The 21,330-nt window shown below is 33.5% G+C and overlaps 1 protein-coding gene across 4 annotated transcripts; it reads right to left on the bottom strand.

Annotated features, from left to right (window-relative positions):
* Positions 1-6,077: 6,077 nt before the first annotated feature.
* LOC107842912 (probable protein phosphatase 2C 38) lies at positions 6,078-10,928 on the bottom strand. 4 transcript variants are annotated; one of them, XM_047396095.1, is made up of 5 exons: positions 9,864-10,928; positions 8,074-8,441; positions 7,284-7,520; positions 6,725-6,815; positions 6,078-6,620 (listed from the first exon to the last, which is right to left on the bottom strand). In XM_047396095.1, the coding sequence occupies exons 1-5, from the start codon at positions 10,168-10,170 to the stop codon at positions 6,598-6,600; spliced, it is 1,026 nt and encodes a 341-aa protein (XP_047252051.1). In that variant the 5' UTR covers positions 10,171-10,928; the 3' UTR covers positions 6,078-6,597. The 4 variants fall into 4 exon arrangements, with proteins under 4 accessions (XP_047252051.1, XP_016542448.2, XP_047252052.1 ...); XM_016686962.2 differs by lacking the exon at positions 6,725-6,815; XM_047396096.1 differs by lacking the exons at positions 6,725-6,815; positions 9,864-10,928 and adding an exon at positions 9,673-9,817.
* Between the last annotated feature and the right edge of the window lie 10,402 nt (positions 10,929-21,330).

Here is a 21,330-nt window from a genome sequence, read left to right as displayed (position 1 = left end):
AGCCATGCATACCAGCCTAACCTCATTTAGAATACTAGTAAATTCAAAGTACTGATCACATACTCGTTTATTATGCTCTATGTTTTATATCATAGGTTCGGACGCTCAGCTCCTAACCATACCTAGACTTTCCAGTCCATCAGCAGCAGCAATAGTGGTGAGTCCTCATCCTTTGAAGACAAGTTATCTTATATTCGATTATGTCAGTAGTTCAGTTATTTAGTCAGTCGTATTAGTTGGGGGTTTGTCCCATCAACTCCACATTCAGTCAATTTAGAGGCTTTCAGACTAGTACAGATAGATAGTCAATTTTTAATGGTTATTATCAGTTGTTTTATCAGTATTAACAGTATATTTCAGACATTTTAAACTATTATTCAGCATTTATTTTCAATTGCTAAAACCTTATGGCGTTTCCAGTTAAATTCCACACATAGGTTAGTTTGTGGTCTTTCAGGGTTGTAAGCACCGTGTGACGTCTAGGGTGTACTATTGAGGCATTACACTGACTACTCAGTATGAAACTTTTTCCATGAAGGAAGGAAAAACAATTTAAGAAATGCATACTAGATTCACTTAATCACAAATGAGCTACACTGTCTAGGAGGAGTGATTCCTTTGTATATGCAAGTGAGAAAATTTTTTGGTGTTTTTCCTAAGTATTGGGAAAGCCATATGGATACTATTACTGAGGCAAGAAACCTGAAGACTCTCACTATGAATGAACTTATTGGTAATCTAAAGACTAATGAACTCAAGAAGTGGCACGGGAAAGAGAAGAAGGAAGTAAAAGGGGAAAAGTCTCTAGCATTAAAGGCATCAAAGTATGAATCAAGCGAGGAATACACTGATGTTGCATAGCTTGCCAAAAGAATTGTGAGATAAACAAAAAAATGGCCAATTTCAAAGAAAAGAAAGCAACAACAAAAAGAGAGGTACTGTTGAAGTTTGTCACAAATATGGAAGTCTTGAGCATTTTATCAAGGATTGTCCACTGCACAAATTGGACTATCAAGAATATCTAAAGTCTAGAGCTAATAAAGGAAAAAAGAAGGATCAGGTCCCTGAGAAGTTAAGAAGAAAAGTTGCAGCTGATTATGCAGTAAAACAAACTTTGACAGTCTGGGGAGATTCCTTCAGTGAATTTGATGAAGCTGAAAAGTCTAAAAATGTGTCTATGTTGGCTGTGGAGGAGAGTGAAGTCACCTATAATTCCTTGTTTTCTCTTATGGCAAACACAAATTATGAAAAAGAAAATGAGGTAACTCTCTCAAACATTAAGGAAAACATAGATAACTACTCTTCTAGAAAGATAAAGAAGCTTGCAGATGTGTTGATTGATTTGTGTGTGAACGAACTACTGAGAAAAATGCTCTAAAAGAGAAAGTATAAAATCAAGAGCTTGAATTGATTGCCTTAACTCTCTAGATATCTAAAATAGAAGAACTGTTCACAAAATTGAAATTTGAAAATCAGAGTTTAATGAGTCAACTGGAGAAAGTAAATGATTTTGATGGTAAAGGGAAGAAAGAAGCCTCAAGGCTTCAAATTGAGCTTGAAGAAAAATTGAGGGATTCTCAAAAGCACCTCATGACTGTACTCCATAAGAATAAAGAATTAGAAAGGGACCTGGTCCGTATAAGAGAAGATCTTAACAAATCCCTAAAATGGACCAGATCCTCGCAAATCCTTTCTAATTTAACTAGTCAGGGAGTCAACAATGGTAAAGGGATATGATATAAGTATAGAACCCACTCACTTGGGTCTCAAGGGAAGGCTGCTCATGATGCTAAAATGAAGGTCCACAAACCTCTATGTATCCATTGTGGAAGGGATGGACACTGGAAGAAAAATTGTCAAAGTTGGCTTAGAGATAAAATGAACAGTGCTAGGTACATCAAACAAGAGAAATCTTATCCTAATAGTTCCAAACCCTTGAGAAATCAGAAAAAGACCCTCCACCTAGTTGGTCCAAGAAATATTTGATCACACCTTTATCTTTATGTTGGGAATTCAAACTCAAGTGGGTTCCCAAATCTAACAAATGACTCTGTTTGCAGGTAGGCGAAAGGGAATTCAGTCAGAACTAGTTCATGAATAGTGGATGTTCAAAGCATATGACTGGGAGGACTGACTATTTTTTCTCTCTCAAGATACTTTAAGGTAGAGGTATCTCATTTGGAAATGGTAAAAAAAGTTATATCCATGGTGTGGGAAAGATTAGAAAATCTTTTGATCATGTAATAGAAGATGTGTATCTTGTATATGGTCTCAAGTACAGTCTTCTAAGTGTATCTCAAATCTGTGACAAAGGTAATGAGGTGAAATTCCTATCTGATGGATGTACTATGTCAAGTTTGGAGTCGGAAAGGTCATTCTCAGAGCTAAAAGGTGCAAGAACATGTAAGTGGATGATATGGATTCTATAGATAACTATGAGTTAACCTGCTTGAGTGCACAAGGTGAAAATACTGATCTTTGGTACAGAAAGCTAGGACATTTAACTTTCTCTTTGATGAACAAATTAGTTTCAAAGGACTTGATCTGTGGTATGCCAAAGCTACACTTTTCAGACAACAAATTTTGTGATGCTTGTGTCAAGGGAAACCAAACCAGATCCTTCTTTAAGCAGAAAAAGTAAGTTAGTACCTCTAGACCACTTGAGTTGTTGCAGACTTCTGTGGACCTGTTAGAGTCTAAAGTAGAGGTAAAAAAAGGTATGTGTTTGTCATTGTGGGTGATTACTCCAGGTTCACTTAGACAGTATTCTTGAGAACCAAGGACGAAACCTATGAGGTTCTGGTGATATTCGCAAAGCAAATTCAGATGAAGTTGAACTGCAAAATTGTTGGATTCAGATCTGACCATGGAATTGAGTTTGAAAACTCCCTAGTTGTAAAATTATGTGCTGAAAATACAATTAGTCATAATTTTTCTACTTGTAGGACTCCTCAGCAGAATGGGGTTGTTGAGAGAAAGAACGGGACTCTCATAGAGATTGCCAAGACCATGTTGATTGACAGTGGTCTTCCAAAAGGTTTTTGGGTTGAAGCTGTTAATACTGCATGTTATGTAACTAAGAGATGTTTGATCAGATCTCTCTTGAAATGTTTGATTAGATCTCTCTTGAACAAGACCCCATATGAGCTTGTGTTCAAAAAAAGGCCTATGCTTGACTATTTCAAACCATCTGGATGCAAATGTTTTGTCCTAAACAATAGAAAGAATTAGCTACGGAAGTTTGACTCCAAAAGTGATGAAGCAGTATTTGTGGTATACTCTTAAACAAACAAAGCATATAAAGTCTTCAACAAAAGAACTATGTATGTGGAAGAAAGTGTATATGTAGTCTTTGATGAATCAGAAAAACTAAGGAATTCTGGTGAAAATGAAGGCTCTGATATGGAAGAACTCATTCTTATTCAAAGGGATGATATAGCTGAAGATGTTGGTCAGGGACAAAGTGATACAGTTGTAAATGATGAAGGTGATGGTGATTAAATTCAGGATCTCAGTTATTGACCCCTGCTCTAGGAGAAGAACAAAAAGAAGGATCTAGTCAAAATCTCCAAGGACCTGGTCCCAGCAGAACTCAACTCAGAATAATAAATTGGAAGCACAAAGCCTCTCACCCTCTTGAAAATCAGACATATCCTTTGAAATCTGGAATCCTAACAAGAGCTCAAGCAAGAAATCTTATGGACTTCTCAACCTTCTTGTCACAAATTGAGCCAAAAATGTGAAAGAAGCTCTTAAAGATGTTGACTAGATCAATGCAATGCAGGAGGAGCTTCAGCAATTTGAAAGAAGTAAAGTCTGGCACATGGTCACCAGGCCTGTTGACAGAACAATTATTGGGACTAAATGGGTGTACAGAAACAAGCAGAATAAGCATGGAACTATAAATAGAAATATGACAAGGTTGGTTGTTCAAGGTTATAACTAGGAGGAAGGAATGGACTGTGATGAGACATTTGCACCTGTAGCAAGAATAGAGGTTATCAGAATTCTTATTGCATTTGATGCCTACATGGGATTCAAACTCTTCCAAATGGATGTCAAAAGTGCCTTTTTGAATGAAAAATCTGAAGGAAGAAGTGTTTGTCAAACAACCTCCAGATTTTGAAGATACAGATTGTCCACATCATGTGCTTAAATTGGATAAAGCTCTTTATGGGCTAAAGCAAGCACCTAGAGCTTGGCATGAGAGACTCTCAAAGTTTTTTTTTGAAAATGGCTTTAAAAGAGGAAAAATTGATAATACTCTCTTTTTGAAGTCAAGAGGTAGCAACTTGATAATTGTCCAAATATATGTTGATGACATAATTTTTGGTGCCACCTCTGAATCTCTATGTGAAGAGTGAAAAGTTGATGGGAAGTGAATTTGAAATGAGCATGATGGGTGAATTGAGTTTTCCTAGGGTTACAAATCAAGCAAATCTCTCAAGGGACAATGATTTGTTAAGAAAAATACATCAAGGTGCTGCTGAAGAAATATAATATAGGAGAAGCCAAGCCAATTGATACTCCTATTGGAACCAGTTGAAAGATGGATAATGATGAACCTGGTCCCTCAATAAATGAGACCATGTATAGAGGGATTATCGGATCCTTAGTATATCTCACTGCAAGTAGTCCAGATATTGTAATTAGTGTGGGAATGTGTGCCAGATTTCAGGCTTGTCCAAAGGACTCTCATTTGAAAGTTGCAAAAAGAATTCTCAGGTATCTGAAAGGGACAGGGGACCTAGACTCTAAAGATATTGTCGTATCAATGTCGGGTTCTTCAAAAATGCATTCTGATGGTGTAATTGCTGGTTGGTCATTCTTTTCCTTGCGTGCCAATTTGAGGTTTTTGTTTGTTTTTCTACAAATTTGAGGTTTTTGTTTGTTTTTCTACAAATGTCTCTTAAACCGTACGGGGTCCCTGGGTATAATCCTATGTATGTTTAGGGGTATTAATTAATTCTGGAATTATTTTATCGTGTCTGTCCCATCGACCCATACGATACAGCCCCAAGTATTGGGATGCTATATAAAACTACTTTGTTTCGCATGTAAAAAAACATAAGTTGTATGCCAAGATAGTATTTTTTTTTTCAGCTCTTTCGTAGACTTTTTTCATGTGTTACCTAATTAATCTCTCATAATGAATTCATCTTATTGTATACCTCAAGTCAATTTATTCCTACCTAGACTTTTGGAGAAACTAATTTATTTTCTACGTAACAAAATACAAAAAACAAAAACAGTTTCTCATTTCTTTTGTAGAATTTTTCATATGTTGCCAAACTGAAATAATGAATTTATCTATTATTGTATATGCCTTGCTTCTAAGTCAACTTATTGCTATTTAAATCCAAACATAAGTTATGCGCGGAAGAAAATATCTTTTCAGGTCTTTCGTAGACTTTTTCATTTGTTGCCAAATTAATCTCGCATAATGAACCAAGCCATTGTTGTATACCTTATTTCTAAGTCAATTTATTTCTACTCAGATCCCGTCATATTTTCTATTGACGGCTACTAAAACATAGTGGAAAGATGCATGAACAAAGAAAGATGCATGAAACAAAAACTACTTATTAAGACAGACAAGGTTCTGCATTCGAACATTGATTGATCTTAACTTGGCGTGCTAACCATAGCTTCATTTTGTAGTAACACTTTTACCTTTCCTCGCTCCGCCCCCATAATTTTTGTTGTGCTTACTATTCGAGTAACTTAAGTTTTGAAGTCATCCACCCAAATAAAAATAAGTTGAGATGGTTTACTATTACGTGAGTGTCATACATAAAACTATAAATAGCAAACGACCTTCTACAAGCCTATATTCAGAATTTTTAAAATAAAAAAAGTCACACATGTTTCATTGTCTGTATTTATTCACTTTTAGCTACATAAACTAATCTAACAAGTCCTTGTCAGCGTCTACATATACTTAAACAAAATATTATAGAGAATGTATCTGATCAATAGTATAATCGCACGTTTACTTTCAATCGTTGAATTTAGAACCCTGAATAAATTATTCGCGATAAGGCAAAGAAGCGCGAAATTAAACTTAGAGTTAGCACTTGGCAACACAACAATTTTTCCTATTTACAAATTACGAAAACTGCAGAACATAACAAAAGTACTCTTCCTGCTAACGTTGTTCCACTTCTTTTCATGTCTATATATCGTGGTACTTGTTTTTACGTTGCCAGACATTACATTGTTCAGGAGGGAACGATCAAACGATAATCAAGGAAGATAACAACACATAGCAATTAAATTACAAGCCTAAGAAACATAAACTGGAGGAGAAAACATACTAGAAACTCGAGGCTTCCAAAAGACGAGCGCTCTTTTTTTCTGAAGTGGGAATCCGGAAAGTGTCTTGGGAACTATCGTTTGGGAGAGGGGGGTAACCCGCCTCCTCCTCTAATGGAAAGTATCGGATTGTGAGACGAGCTTCTATTCATGGAATAGGGATCCAGAAACACAACCACAACCGTGATATCATCGTGGAAATGCCTCCTTACACCTCGTTCGATCTTCTTCAGGTCTGAATATCTCATTTCTCTTTTCTTAGCTGCCACTCGAAGCGCAGCTTTAATTAGTCTCCGTGCTATTCCCTGGTCCAAAATTAAGAAAACGCGCACCCCAAGTTAACAATCTCGTTTACCCCGGAAGTTGAAGAACAGACATTACTTGTACATATGCAACAACGAGAACATACCCAGTGTAGACCCACAACGATGAGTCTGGGGAGGGTAGTGTAAGCAGACCTTACCCCTACAGTCTGGTAGAGAGATCATTTCCGATAGACCCTTGGCTCAAGGAAAATCAAACCAAATCAGTCCAGAAAAAAAAAAAAACGGAAGTGAAAGCATAACAAAGAGTTCAGTTTCCCTCTTAATTATAGTAAATCCTACACAAAGTACTTTTTTAAGTATATCAGCGAAATTCCTATGCAAAATGACAGCGCTATATGCTTCTGATGAAATTTTTAGTAAATCTTTCATGCCAGAAAAGGCTCTTTCAGCAAGTAAATTCCTTCTGTATTATGGACTCTTTAGATAGTTATAAAAAAACAATCCTAATGAAGGAGAACATAAAGGACATTGCGGGTTGATTTTTCATATGGTCACTTAACTAGTAGTTATTATCTTCGAAAGTCACCTTCTTCCCGATTCTGATTTTTTTCGACAAAGAAAGTGACTTTTTGAGCTAATAGCTATAAGTTGAGTGACCATCTGAGAAATCAGCTCGGACATTATCAGAGATTCAATGCTTACATTTCGGGGTTGACTGTGGACTATATCAACAGCCTCCTGATTGCTAAGATGTTCCCAGAGACCATCTGAACCAAATATGAGGAACTGATCTTTGGAAGTCAATCTGTGAATGAAAATTGATGGATCCGCACTGATGATTGGCTTGGAGAAGGATTCGGGCAATCGAAACTTTGCCAACAGGGGTGACTGGTTGAACTCTGCCCTCTTAAGATAGGCATCACCAATCGACCGTGAAACCTGTAAAGAGGACAACAAAAGGAACATCAACTCTTATGTCACACCCTCTTCCATGACACCTCCAGTAGCGGAGAGCCGGAGATCCCTTCCAAACCAAGATGCATAATTCAATCACAACTAGCCAAATCTTTTTTTTGATGGGTAAACAATTAGTCAGATCTTTAAAGCTCCAATGACAATTGACTCTAGTCACAATTTTTTTACCAACATCAAAGATAAATAAGCAACTTATATATTACATAAGGAGTTGATCTCAGAGGACAACATAACTACTTTTAGGTTACTTACCTGAAAAGATAATCAACTCCTAACCGTTGATTTATATTATATTGGTATATTTCTAATCATAACAATCAAATAAGAACTTTAGATAGTAATAACTAAGCAAATTTCCTTCTATTCGGAATGGTGCTTGGATAAAGCTCCAATATTAGCTGCAAATAGTTTTCTTTTGTTTATTCTAGGTTGTACACCTTAAGAGTAACTTATATGAGGCATATTTTGGAAAATCAACACGAGATGGCCTAAAAATGTGATCTTAATGGATAATCACCTGTATGATACCCTTCACACGCCAAACTTTGTGTTTGAGAAGCACAATCTGTGAATCCTGGGGATGCAATGATCTAAGTTCATCTCTCACAGACTCGTTATTAGCATTGTGCTCCATTGACAACTGAATAGCCGTCACACCCCTTGCAGCTTTTTCTGCTCTACCTAACACCACACGTGAATCTCCGGCATTGGCAACATATAGTAGTCCATTGCAGATTACACCCACCAAACAGCAAGATCCCACTGATGCAAGTTGTGGCTTCTCAAACCATTGTTGCCGCACAAGAGACAAAAACTCTTCATCCGTTGTCAAGAAAGCTTTTCTTATCACATCTGCAGACATTTCTTGATGCTCCGTTGCAAATTCTGTCAATCAAGGTAAATATAAGAGCTACTGTCGTTTATTCTACTTAACAAACTTTCCAGAATACGAAACAAATCAATATGAGTTCCAGGCAATAATAAAAAACATATTTGGAGGATAATTAGGTTTTTTCGACAAATTTTCAAGATGAATGAGACTAGGTTCAAAGCACAAAAGTATTAGGAATTCAGATCATGATACATCAAAAGTATAATGTATCTACTATCTAGAGCTGGCACCATATATATATCTTCCTCGAGTGTGCCTTTACTGGAGTGATATTGCATGTATCAAAAGCTTAAGTCATTCTAATAGCTCAATTCAAAGAAGAAAATAGCAAGCTGAGACGTTCAAATCTGATGGCAGCTGCTTTTACATAAGTAATAGAAGTGGTAACCAGATCTTATATCTCAAAATTTTATTCAGGGTGCCAAATAGACAACAAAGCCTAATAAGAGCAGTAGTTAATTGTAAGATCTTTAGCATATTCAAGGTCATAATAAAGCAATATCGTATACCAACACTATAAATTTGACAAGATACCCACAAAGTTCTGTCTATAAAGTATAATCACTAACACATCAAATATTGTTGAAGGCATCCTTTTAGACAGCAGGGATCACTGCAAGATGTATGTAGGCAATTGCTCTGTTGCTCGGACTCTCCAAAAATATCAACGGGTGCGAGTTAGATACTCCAAAAATAGTGCAGTCTTAGAGTTAGATACTCCAAAAATAGTGCAGTCTTGGAGTTAGATACTCCAAAAATAGTGCAGTCTTGGAGGATACGACACCAAGTGCGGCAACATCTTTAGAAGTCCTAGCAACATAGTAATTGTATATAAAGTTGGCTACATTTTTGGGATCTTAATGTACATCGATACACCACTTCAGCAAAGTTAGACCGTTCTTGATGCATTATCAATGAAACATTTGACTTGTAAAAAAGTTGCAAATAGCAGCACAATCCGTAAAGTGTAAAGATCAGATCTACCAACCTGAATCATTTTTACTATCTATGCCAAAACTTAACCAGCATTGGCATTCACAGCTTTGTACAAGTCAAATATTATGAAAAATCATTGTATTTGTTGAATTGGATCAATCAATTCTACATAACAGATACCACAGCACAAAAAACTACACTTTCGAACTACAACTATTAACACGATATCAAGAATCAAAATGATAATAATAATGCGCATTTATGCAATCGAAAAGGAACATGACTTACTCTTAAGATTGGAGAACAAAGTGTTCTGTGAAGAATCATTGTAGCTGTTCAATTAGATCAGTCAATTCAACAAGACAGATACCACAACATAAAAAACTACACTTCCGAACTACAACTACTAACGCGATATCAAGAATCAAAATGACAATAATAAGCATATCTGCAATCGAAATATAACACGATAATCTTACTCTTAAGATTGGAGAACAAAGTGTTGTTTACAAAACGAGACGTCTCCGGTCCTCCATGTCCATCATAAACACCAACAAAAGTTCCACAAGGACCTGATTCAAGACAACTCAATGGCCCTGATTCAAGCTGACTCTGATCCTCCATCAAATTATTAGCTTGTATTATTGCCATTGAAAATTCTCCATTTACATGAACCCCCAAATCCTTATACCACATTAAACCATCCACCCTACCCCTATTATCCCCACCCCTCCCTACACTACCACCATCCCCCTCAACAGAAGGTTTCCAACAAGGTTTAACCATTATTCTATTATTTATTTTTTTTGCATACAATTTCAATAAAACTATCCAAGAATCACATAAAACATATAAATAATCCAAGAATCTTGATAAAGTTTGAATCTTTATCAATTTTTATCAATTTTCCCTTTATCCAAAAGAACCAGCAAACAACACATTCATCAAAAACCCCAACCTCAAATTCAGTTTCACCTTATTATAACCAAACCCCACAACCCCAAATCCAATTCTTGATATTATGACAACAACAACAACAACAACAACCCCACAAGCACAACAAGAACTCGACACCATTAATATGTAAAAAAAACAACAAACCTGCAAAAGTTAAGCAAAAAAGACCAAAAGGGTATGGGCTAAAAATTTTGAACCAGAAATTTTGTCCCCAAAAACAAGAAAACAATACCCTTTATTTGAGTTCAGAGAATATGGCACAGTAGGTGTTTTTTTTTGCATACCTTGAACCTAGTTTATTTTGTGTATATTTATGTGGACCTTAACATAAATATTATTGTAACAAAATTCAAGTACAAGCTTAGCTGTGAAAATACATAAAAGATTGATTGTGACAGAGTTTGTTCTTGGATCGGAAGGATCAAACAGGGAATGGATAACAAAAATTTAATTTTTTTATTTTATTTTTATTTATTTTTTTGTATTTTTGGAAGTAGTTGATCAGAGGATCTTTTGGAAGGGTGTCAGAGGGAGATCTCAGATTATAATTATTATGATGATGATGATATATAGAGACAAAAAAATTTAGGGTAAGATAAAATCTTTTATTTATTTATTTATTTATGCTTGTTATATTAGGTCTTTTTGGTGTCAACTTTAATTTATTTTTTTGCCTATTTTTTCTCTCTTTTATTGTGTTTCAAGTAATTGTGGTCATGTTGCCTTCTAGACCTTTCTTATTTCTGTTTTTTGTTTAATTCTGATTCGCTATTCAACTTCATATCATATTATCATCGTAATTAATTATAATAATAATAATAGAAAAAATAATATAAATATATATCTTAAGTTATCATATTTACACAAATGTCAACTAATTGTGTATCTTCGTTGGATGTATCGAAAACTAATTATGTATCTCAACGAACCCAAAACTAGAAAAAATATATCGAAAGTTAATTATGTATCTCTATAAAGGAAAAAAGTATTTCGTTGAATGTATTATGTACTTTGATAGACCCAAAATGAAAAAAATGTATTGAAAGTTAAATATGCACCTGTACAAAGGAAAAATATATCTTTGTTGGATATATTGAAAGCTAATTATGTATCTCGACAGACTCAAAATTGAGATTTTTAGTAATTATACAAAATGTTAAAAAATTTTGTAATCAAGCTTCAAACTATCGGAATTTATATTGTGTTGCCAATAATAATAATGATAATAATAATAATAATATAAATAATAATAATAATAATAATATAATAAAAGTTTCATGTGAATCTAAAATATATCCGCAACTAGTACAACGACAACAACAAACCCAGTATATTCCCATAAAAGTGGGATCTGGGGAGGGTAAAATGTAAACAATCCATACCACTACCTCTAAAGAAGTAGAGAGCGATAGACCCCCCGACTCAAGATAGAGAATAGTAAATAGGAGCGTAATGAAACATGAAGCATGGTGGATGGCATAACATAAAAGGAATAAGACATAATAAAATAGAAATCAGAGCAATACGAAAATAAGGTAGATAAGCTCAATATGAGATAAGAGGTAAGCCATAGGACATCTGGAATACGACCCCCACCTTGCCACACCCAGACCCTCCTGACTAGGGCTCCTACCTATGGACACAGTCCCAGGATTACTAACCCGGTTATACATGAGCTCTTCTAACTACTTGCTACAACCTACGCACACAACCTAGCCTTCTATCCTTATCCGCGACCTCCACACCTTCCTATCTAGGGTCATGTCCTCAGTAAGCTGAAGCTACTCCATGTCATGTCTAATCACTTCTCTCCAGTACTTCTTCGGCCTACCTCTCCCCCTCTTGAAGTCATCCAACGCAAACCTCTCATACCTACGAACTAGGGCATCCGTGTCCCTCCTCATCACATGCCCAAACCATCTCAACCATCCTTCCCACTTCTTGTCCTCCACCTAATCCACTCTCACCTTCTCCCGGACAGTCTCATTCCTAACTCTATCCCCTCTAGTAAGTCCACAAATCTAGCGCAACATTCTCATTTCCTCCACCTTCACCCTTTGAAAGTGAGAGTTCTTGACTGGCAACACTCTGCTCCATATAGCATGGCTGGACGGACTGTCACTCTATAGAATTTGCCTTTAAGCTTAAGTGACACCTTTTTATCACACAACACTCCCGAGGAGAGCCTCCACTTCATCCAACCAGCTCGAATATGGTTAGAGACATCCTCATCAATCTCGTCATTCTCCTGAATCATAGACCCAAGATACTTAAAATTATCCCTCTTACAAACATTCTGGAAATCCAACCTCACCACCACATCATCCTCCTGCCTCAAGTCACTAAACTTGCACTCTATATACTCTGTCTTAGACCTACTCAACTTAAACCCCTTAGATTCAAGGGTTTGCCTCCAAACCTCCAATTTTTCATTCACCCCCCACCGCATCTCATCAATCAAAACTACATCATCCGCAAACAACATACACCACGGCACCTCCCCTTAAATACTCTGCGTCAATACGTCCATCACCAATGCAAACAGGAACGGACTAAGAGTCGAACTCTAATGCAACCTTATCTCGACCGTAAAATACTCTGAGTCTCCTCCCGCCGTTCTCACCGAAGTATTTCTTCTATCGTACATGTCCTTAATAGCTCTAGTGTACGCTACCAGGACCCCTCTCTCCTCTAAGTATCTCCAAAGCACCTCTCTAGGAATTTTGTCATACGTCTTCTCCAGGTCAATGAACACCATGTGCAAATCCCTCTTTCTTTTCCTATACTGCTCCACCGATCTCCTTACCAAGTGGATTGCCTCTGTCGTCGAGCGACCAGGCATAAAACCAAACTAGTTCTCCAAAATAGACAAGATCCTCCTCAATCTCCGTTCAACCATCCTCTCCCAAATCTTCATAGTATGACTCAACAGCTTGATACCCCTATAGTTGGTGCAACTCTGAATGTCACCCTTGTTTTTATATAATTGTACTCCATCTCCAAGCCTCAGGCATTCTTGCCGTCTTGCAAATATCGTTAAACAAATCGATCAACCACCTTAAACCTACCCCACCTATAAACTTCTAAAAATCTAGCGAAATCTCGTCAGGCCCCGTCGCCCTTCCCCTCTGCATCCTATGAATAGCTTCTCTGACCTCCTCAACCTTAAAACGTCTACAATAATTGAAATCATATCTCTCTTTTGACTGCTCTAGCTCCCCTAACTCAATGTCTCTGTCTCCTTCATCGTTCAAGAGCCTATGAAAATACTCCTTCCATCTCTTCTTAATGTGGACATCCTCCATCAAAACTCCATCATTCTCCCCCTTAATGCACTTTACTTGGTCGAGGTCCCGACCCTTCCGCTCTCTAGATTAGCAAGCCTATACAACCTCTTTTCTCCGCCTTTCTCCTCTAACCTCGCATACAAGTTCTCAAACGTTGTTGTCTTAGCAGTCATAACTGCTATCTTAGCCTTTTTCCTTGCTACTTTGTAGACCTCCCTATTCACCCGTTTCTCCTCCGCAACTAGTAGACGATAGTTATTTACCTATATACAAATTCTAGCACTTAAACTATGGCCTAGTGATTAACGATACGAGTTGAGCATTATGAGGTCTTACGTTTAATTTTGAGTAGAGATAAAATAACGGTAAGTGATTTTTCATGCCTCAGTGGAGAGAGTTACGTGATATCTATTGCTGGTGAAAGGTAACGGGTATTTCGCGATGTTAATTGAGGTGCATGTAAGTTGATCCAAACACCATGTTTATCAAGAAAAAAAAGTTTTTCTCTTTTATAATAATCTATTTTAAAGTAAGTTTGTATTGATACCGAGCAATTATTATGAATTGACACTTAAATCATACTTTTAAGAAAAAATTACATATCTACACAAGGTAACTATTACTTATTACATAAAATCCCTTATTTGAAAAGTAATTACAAAAATCTCATATTAATTACATAGAATCCCTTCATTTTAGACTTTCTCTCTCTTCTGCCTCGTACATCTCAAAACACTCATTTTTTTGCTCTAGTTCTAATTCGATTTTGCTTCATTTATTGCACTCTTTATATGTCTATTTTCAAGCTACGTGATTTGGAGGATTTCAAATTTGTCAGTTATCAAGCATTAACTGAACAAAGTGATTAACTTCATCACCTTCTTCATTTAATTTTGAGTGTTTTTTTTTCAACTTTACCAAATCAAAATTAGTTTCAAATTTTTTTTGTTACATGTATGTATTTATCAAATTATCTATTTTTTGCAATGTCATATATAAAAAGTAAAGTACAATAAAAACGAATACACTTGTATCATACATAGAAATTAAAGTATAATACATTCTCTTACATATAACACATGTTGTTGTTGGAGTATAAATCACACATGTTGTTGTTGGAGTATAAATCACACATGTTGTTGTTGGAGTGTAAATCACACATATGACACCGCCATGATACATAGAAAGTGAACATAGTACATTCACATACATATGGAACATGTTGTTGTTGGACTGTAAATCATACATATAACTCTATCATCATACATAGAAAAAAGATATAATACATTCTCATACTATAGCATATGCTGGAAAAACTATGTAAATTAAACTAACTTCCATACAAGAGTTTAAATAAATATCATACACATACTATTGTTGGAGTGTACATCTAATATTTGTAGTGTAAATTTCATAAACAACGTTAAAATATCATTCAAATTGAGTAATGTATTATAATTTCTCATACAATACTGTGCAAGGTTTTACTTAAAGCTAAAAAACAAATATACACTAGCATCATACATACAAAGTAATATATAAAATCTTCTCATACATTAATTTTTTCAATCACTGTATACAAAGTAATGAAGTTTTTCACTTCAAATTCTGAAACGTATAACGAATACTGGTTTTGCATTTCAACTACCGTTAACGCAAGAGCATATGATTCAGTTCTTTCAATACAAAGAACAGCACCGGTTTCACGATCAAACTCAATCTTCTTATTGGATTTGTCAAACGTTGAAATGCACAAAGGATAATTTACAAATCCTGAAAAAAAAAATTATTCAACTCAATGCACATCCTCACTCCATTATCATTTCTTATAATAATTGGAGTGGAATTACCTTCAACAATGTACTTTACTTCAATTTCTTTACGACCTCCATCAATATTCAGTTCTGTAGAAATCGTCGAAATCAATTTCAAGAATGTTATACTTTCTGAAACAATTATTCCATCACTTTTGTATTGTTCATACAGATATTCAGACTGCCAAGACCTCGAATTTCTCAACAACATAATGATGTTCATATTGATTTTTGAAAATGGAAGAAAACATATGTTTCTCGGTTTTTTATCAAATTGAATTCTAAATCATTTCAAAAAAATAAAATATGGTGATATTTCAGGATATTTTTTGAATTTGAATTAGAGTTACTATTTTTAAGCATCCATAAAACCAGAACATTAATTACTGTCGTTATTAAGGTAAAAGAATAATTGGATCTGATTTTATTTCCATGATTAAGGAAAAACAGTTTCCTCATATATTGAAGTTACGTATGAGGTACATTGATATGTATATGTATTTTTCCAAATCTGAGAGAGAGAAAGTCAATCCGAAGTCAATCCGAGATCTTATGTAATTAGTTTCATTTAGGATGAATTTATATTGTTTATACTTTTAATCATGTTTAATATATATATTTTTAGTATGCCCAACCATTTTATTACTATGTAAAAATATACTCAGTTAATTAAGTATAACTATTTGTATAAAAATGTATACAGTTTAGTCAAAATAAAAGAGTTTTAATTTCATTTAATTTTTGGCTAAATATTATTATTATTATTATTATTATTATTATTATTAATATTATTATTATTATTATTATTATTATTATTTTCAATTATATATTTTTATGTATACCGCTACAAAAGTCTGTTTGCTGTCAATTTTTCCATTTTTCTTTTTGTTATTTTACTAATTTTTTTTTCCTTAGTTTTTTCAACATTTCAAGTAATTGTGGTCAAGTTGCTATCTAGGAGATTCTGTTTATTTAATTAGCACTCCAAACTAATAGATCACAATTAATTTTAAAAAGATAATGATACATAGGCCATAGTACTTTGGTCTTTCATTTATTTATAAATAAATTCTAATTTTGATTCTTTTAATGTTTGATTCAACATATTTAATTTTTGATTTATTAAAATAGTATCTATTTTTGATTCCTTAATGTAAAGCTTTTCAATCATAATATAAACATAGTTAAATGAAAAAGGGATTGAAATATATATATTAGATGGGATATATGAATTAAATCGAGAAGAATTAATAACTCTCCACTCAATCATTACAATAAAAATAGTGGACGAATGTATGATATATGTATTGTTCATGTATAATATGAATATACCGCATGTATAATCTATGTATGCTGGCTAGACAAAGTAAGCAATATATTCGATCGACAATTTGCATAAAATATCTGTTACTTTAATGAGAGGTAGTTTTGTAAATATAAGCACTTTTTGATTTTGCAACTAAAGATATCGCTAACGCGAGCTTCCATTTCATCTATATTGCTCTAATACGATGTGTGATATTTGTGTGTTAATTCTCACTTTCACGTTCGATTCATGCGATGTGTAACCTCTCATATACTTTCTTTCAGTCCTATTCAACTTGAATTCTTTATACTCTAAAATCTTATCTTCAAACGTCATATTATTCATGACCTATTGATCAATTTTCATTTTTGGACGGGGAGTCTTGGAGTAACTGGTAAAGTTGTTGCCGTGTGATCAGAAGATCACAAATTCAAGTCTTGGAAACAGCCTCTGGCAGAAATGCAGGGTAAGACTTCGTACACAGAGGCAGAGCCAGGATTTTAACTAGGGGGTTTTAATATTTGAAGAAAATCTAGCCGAAGGGTATTCAACATCTACTATAGATACATAAAAAATAACTTTAACCATATATAAATGATATATTTTTCATCAAAAGGGATTCGGATGAACCCCTAACCAAAGGCTGGCTTCGCTCCCTGTTCGTATAATACACCCTTGTAATAGAACTTTTTCTCGAATTCAACACATAGCGAGAACTTTAATGCACGCAGATGCCCTGTTGATCAATTTTGGTGCATATGAAGATTGTAACATTGATCACCTCCTAAACAAAAATAAATGTTCAATTAATTTCATCATAAATTTGCATATATCTAACCCTAACCAAATATATGTACGTGTTCCAACTTTAGTAATGTAACGTGACTACATGAGAATATTCCAATAATAATAATTTTAAATATGCTAGAGCCTAGTTTTTTCTACAACCTACTATATAATATAACAATGTATGAAAAAAATATTTTATGTACAAAATTGATTTAATTTTTTGCTCATAGATATTGTGTCGTCATGAGACAGACAATAGAGACATTGATGTCTAAGAAAGTATTGGCTGTTTGTATGGAAGAGTAAACAAGTGAATTTAATTGGCACAAAAGTATATGCATAATGCATTTGCCTAAAGTTTTATCCAAACATACAAACACCCTTTAGCAATTTGTTGCTTTGGATGATTTTATTATACGTAATCCGTCTCAAATTATTTATCGTATTTCTGTTCTACACATTTTTTATGAAAATAAGAAGTTTTCCAAGAGCATCTATTATACCTAGGGGCGGACCTATTTGCATTTTTTGATACTCCGGCATACGTTAAATTCAACATATATTTGATATAATTATATAAAAAAAATATAAAAATTGATATAGGCTTCAAAAAAAGTATCCAGGAAACCAAGAAAATAGTTGAGCGCTTTGATTTTCAGGTGGAACTTCAAAATTTCAGGCATTAGTATATATGTTTGAACCTCACGAACATCCATGACCCCTAAATTCTGGTCCGCCACTGAATTTTTATTCTTATTTATGTCTTAAAATATGATCATCTTCATTAAAAAATTTACTCTGTTAAAGTGTTTGTAGTCTTCAAAAATAATTATTACTAAAGATAAAATGAGAAGAAAATAATTAATTTTATTTTAAATATATAAAATAAGTGATAATTTGAAACAACTATTTAAAAAAAAAAAAACATAATTGATAATTTGAGATGAAAAGAATATATTATTGGAGTGCTTCTATAATATAGTAGTAGTTTAATTTGTGTGCTTTCATATTATATTTGTATAGTCTTCCATATCTTGCTACTATGGTTGGCTAATTGATCTATCATTTTGTTTTATTCACTATATATATAGTTATTTTGAATTACCGAGGATTAATATTGTTGGGATAGGGTGAAGTTAGGTTGTTAAACATGTTACATGTGTGTTCACATTTAAATTCTAATTAAGTTTCTATTCAGTTATTTTATAATTTGAATCGAATGAGAAAAATCTAACTTCAATGAAAAGAATCATTTGAAAGCATGAAAGTATGTAATTAAATTCGACTAGAAATATGTGATACCAACAACAACAAGCCCAACAAGAAATCTCAATGCAACAATAACGTTGAACCTCAAGAGGCTTTCTCTGAGGTGCCTATGATAAAAATATCATCTTGTACTAGATAATTGGGACGAAAAGGAAAAGATGTGACTTTAATTAGAGATGAGATTAAATCCCCTAAATTCATATTTTGAAGTTCATTAGTTTCTATAATGATCTCAAATTAATATTAATAAACTACAGAGGAAGTGGTAAATATACTCCTATATCCCTTGTTAATAAAGTGGCCTATGCATATATACTCTCTTCCTCCAACAATTGAGGTATATTTATCCTCTTCTTAACAAACATATCTTTATCGAATTCTAATCAGTTACCTTGTTTGATTTATTTTTTTAATTTAAAAATATGTAGCTTTAAAAAAAATAAAATCAATCGATCAATTATTTTTTTTACCCCTTTCAACCTGACTCAGACCGCCCCAAATAAAAAAAATTGAATTCTCTTTTATTCAATCATCACTCTGATGACTTAAGCTTAGAACAATTAAGGGAAAAAAACAGCTAAGAAAGAAGATTTAGCTAAAATTCTTCTTTATTTTCTCCTAATTAAATGGTTTAGGGAATATTTCAAGAATCTAATGGTGGATAATAATTTTATTGAGTCTTTTAATAATGGGATATTTGAAGCTAAACAAAAACCAATTATTAAAAGTGTTTGCCTTTTACTTTCATTAGTCATCTCAACTCTAAGTCATCAGGGTGATGACTCAATAAAAGATGATTTACTTGATTTTTTTTTATTTTGGGGGTGAGGTGGGGGGGGAGGGGGTTGAGTCTGGATCGAATTATAATGGGTAAAATGTAATTAGTTATTAATTTTTAAAGTCACATGATATTCTTGAATTTAAAAAATAAGGTAAATAATTTTTAATTTGGTAAATAACATAGAATTGTTAACAAAAAGATAAACTGCACTATTTGTTAGACGACAATGTTATATAGGCAAATAACATAAATCTCGACAGTTTGCAGCTTGGTTATAGAAAATTTTAATATTTTATAAAATTACTAAAAATCTCAATTTGAGTCCGTCGAAATACTTAATTAGCTCCCAATATATCCAACGAAGATACATTTTTTCTTTTGATAATTTTTTTTTCAATTTTGAATCTGTTGAGATACATACATCCAACGAAGATATATTTTTTTCTTTGTAAGGATATATAATTAGCTCCCGATATATTTTTTTGATTTTGGGTCTATCAAGATACATAATTAGCTCCCGATACTTCCAACGAAGGTACATAATTAGTTGAAATTTTTGTATATACTTTGTAAGGGTGGAGATCTGTGTAAATATGTAAGTTAAGATATATGTATAGATTATTTTTCCATGTTATATATGTACAACCTTTTAACGAGGGTATTCGCTCAGAATCGTAAAATTAAAAGATATCTATTATCCTTACTAGAAAAATTAAGTTTACAATCCAATATTTATAGATTCTCAATACAAACATATAGCTAACACAACAACAATAAACCCAGTATATTCTCACAAAATGGGGTCTGGAGAGGATAAAATATACGCAGTTCATACCGCTACCTCCAAAAAAATAGACAAAACATATAGCTAACACAATGCAATTAAATTTACGTAAATGCAATAATTTAAAGTTAGATCCATCGTTACACCCGATAAAAATTTTGTTTCCGCCACCAGATTAGCCCTCTCTTTCCTTACTATACATAGTTCAATCAGAATTTTCAAACTGGCTGAGAATAGAATAGTGTAAATTATCAGCATGAAAACACCTTTTTTTATTGGTTGATTCATTGAAAGACACAAAAATAACTATTTTATTGGGAACTTTATTATTTACTCTATTATTAATAATAAAAAACTAAAGTGCAGCTATATGTTTGGTTTGTGGTTAAATCAAAGGACATATGTACTAGCTTTTTGTGAATGTGATATATATCTTACTAGTATATATATTTTTTCCATTTCATTTTATTTGTCTTATTTTTTTCTAATTCATTCAAAATAAATGCCTGTAGTTTTTTTTTCCCATAACTCTTTAATTTTAGCTTTTAACGTGGTATATTAAAAATCACAAAATTTTTTTTAAAAAAAAAAAATTGTATATGAAGTCAAAATCAAACCAATACATTAAAACGAGGGTGTGTGTGTATATATATATATATATTGATTGTTTGTGTTGAAAAGTACTCCTATTTGAGTGAAATTACTTTGTTGGGATTCTTGAAAACCAAAAAACAAACATGATTGACTAGTTCATAAAGTAATTAGGCAGTGATTAGGACTTATGTTTCAGACAAACAATGTGAAAGTTGTTTTTATAAACATCATCATTGTTTGTGGTCTATAATATTGTTTGTTAAAGGTACCTTTTAACCTAGTTAGTAGAAAACATGTAGTTAAATATTTTGGCAAATGTCACTTCTTGTACAGTCCTTGATTGCTATATATATATATATATAAAT

This window comes from Capsicum annuum, chromosome 9 (genome assembly GCF_002878395.1).
Source record: "Capsicum annuum cultivar UCD-10X-F1 chromosome 9, UCD10Xv1.1, whole genome shotgun sequence".
Lineage (NCBI taxonomy): Eukaryota > Viridiplantae > Streptophyta > Magnoliopsida > Solanales > Solanaceae > Capsicum > Capsicum annuum.
Note: the sequence above shows the minus strand (reverse complement) of the source record. Positions and strands in the feature narration are given on the sequence as shown.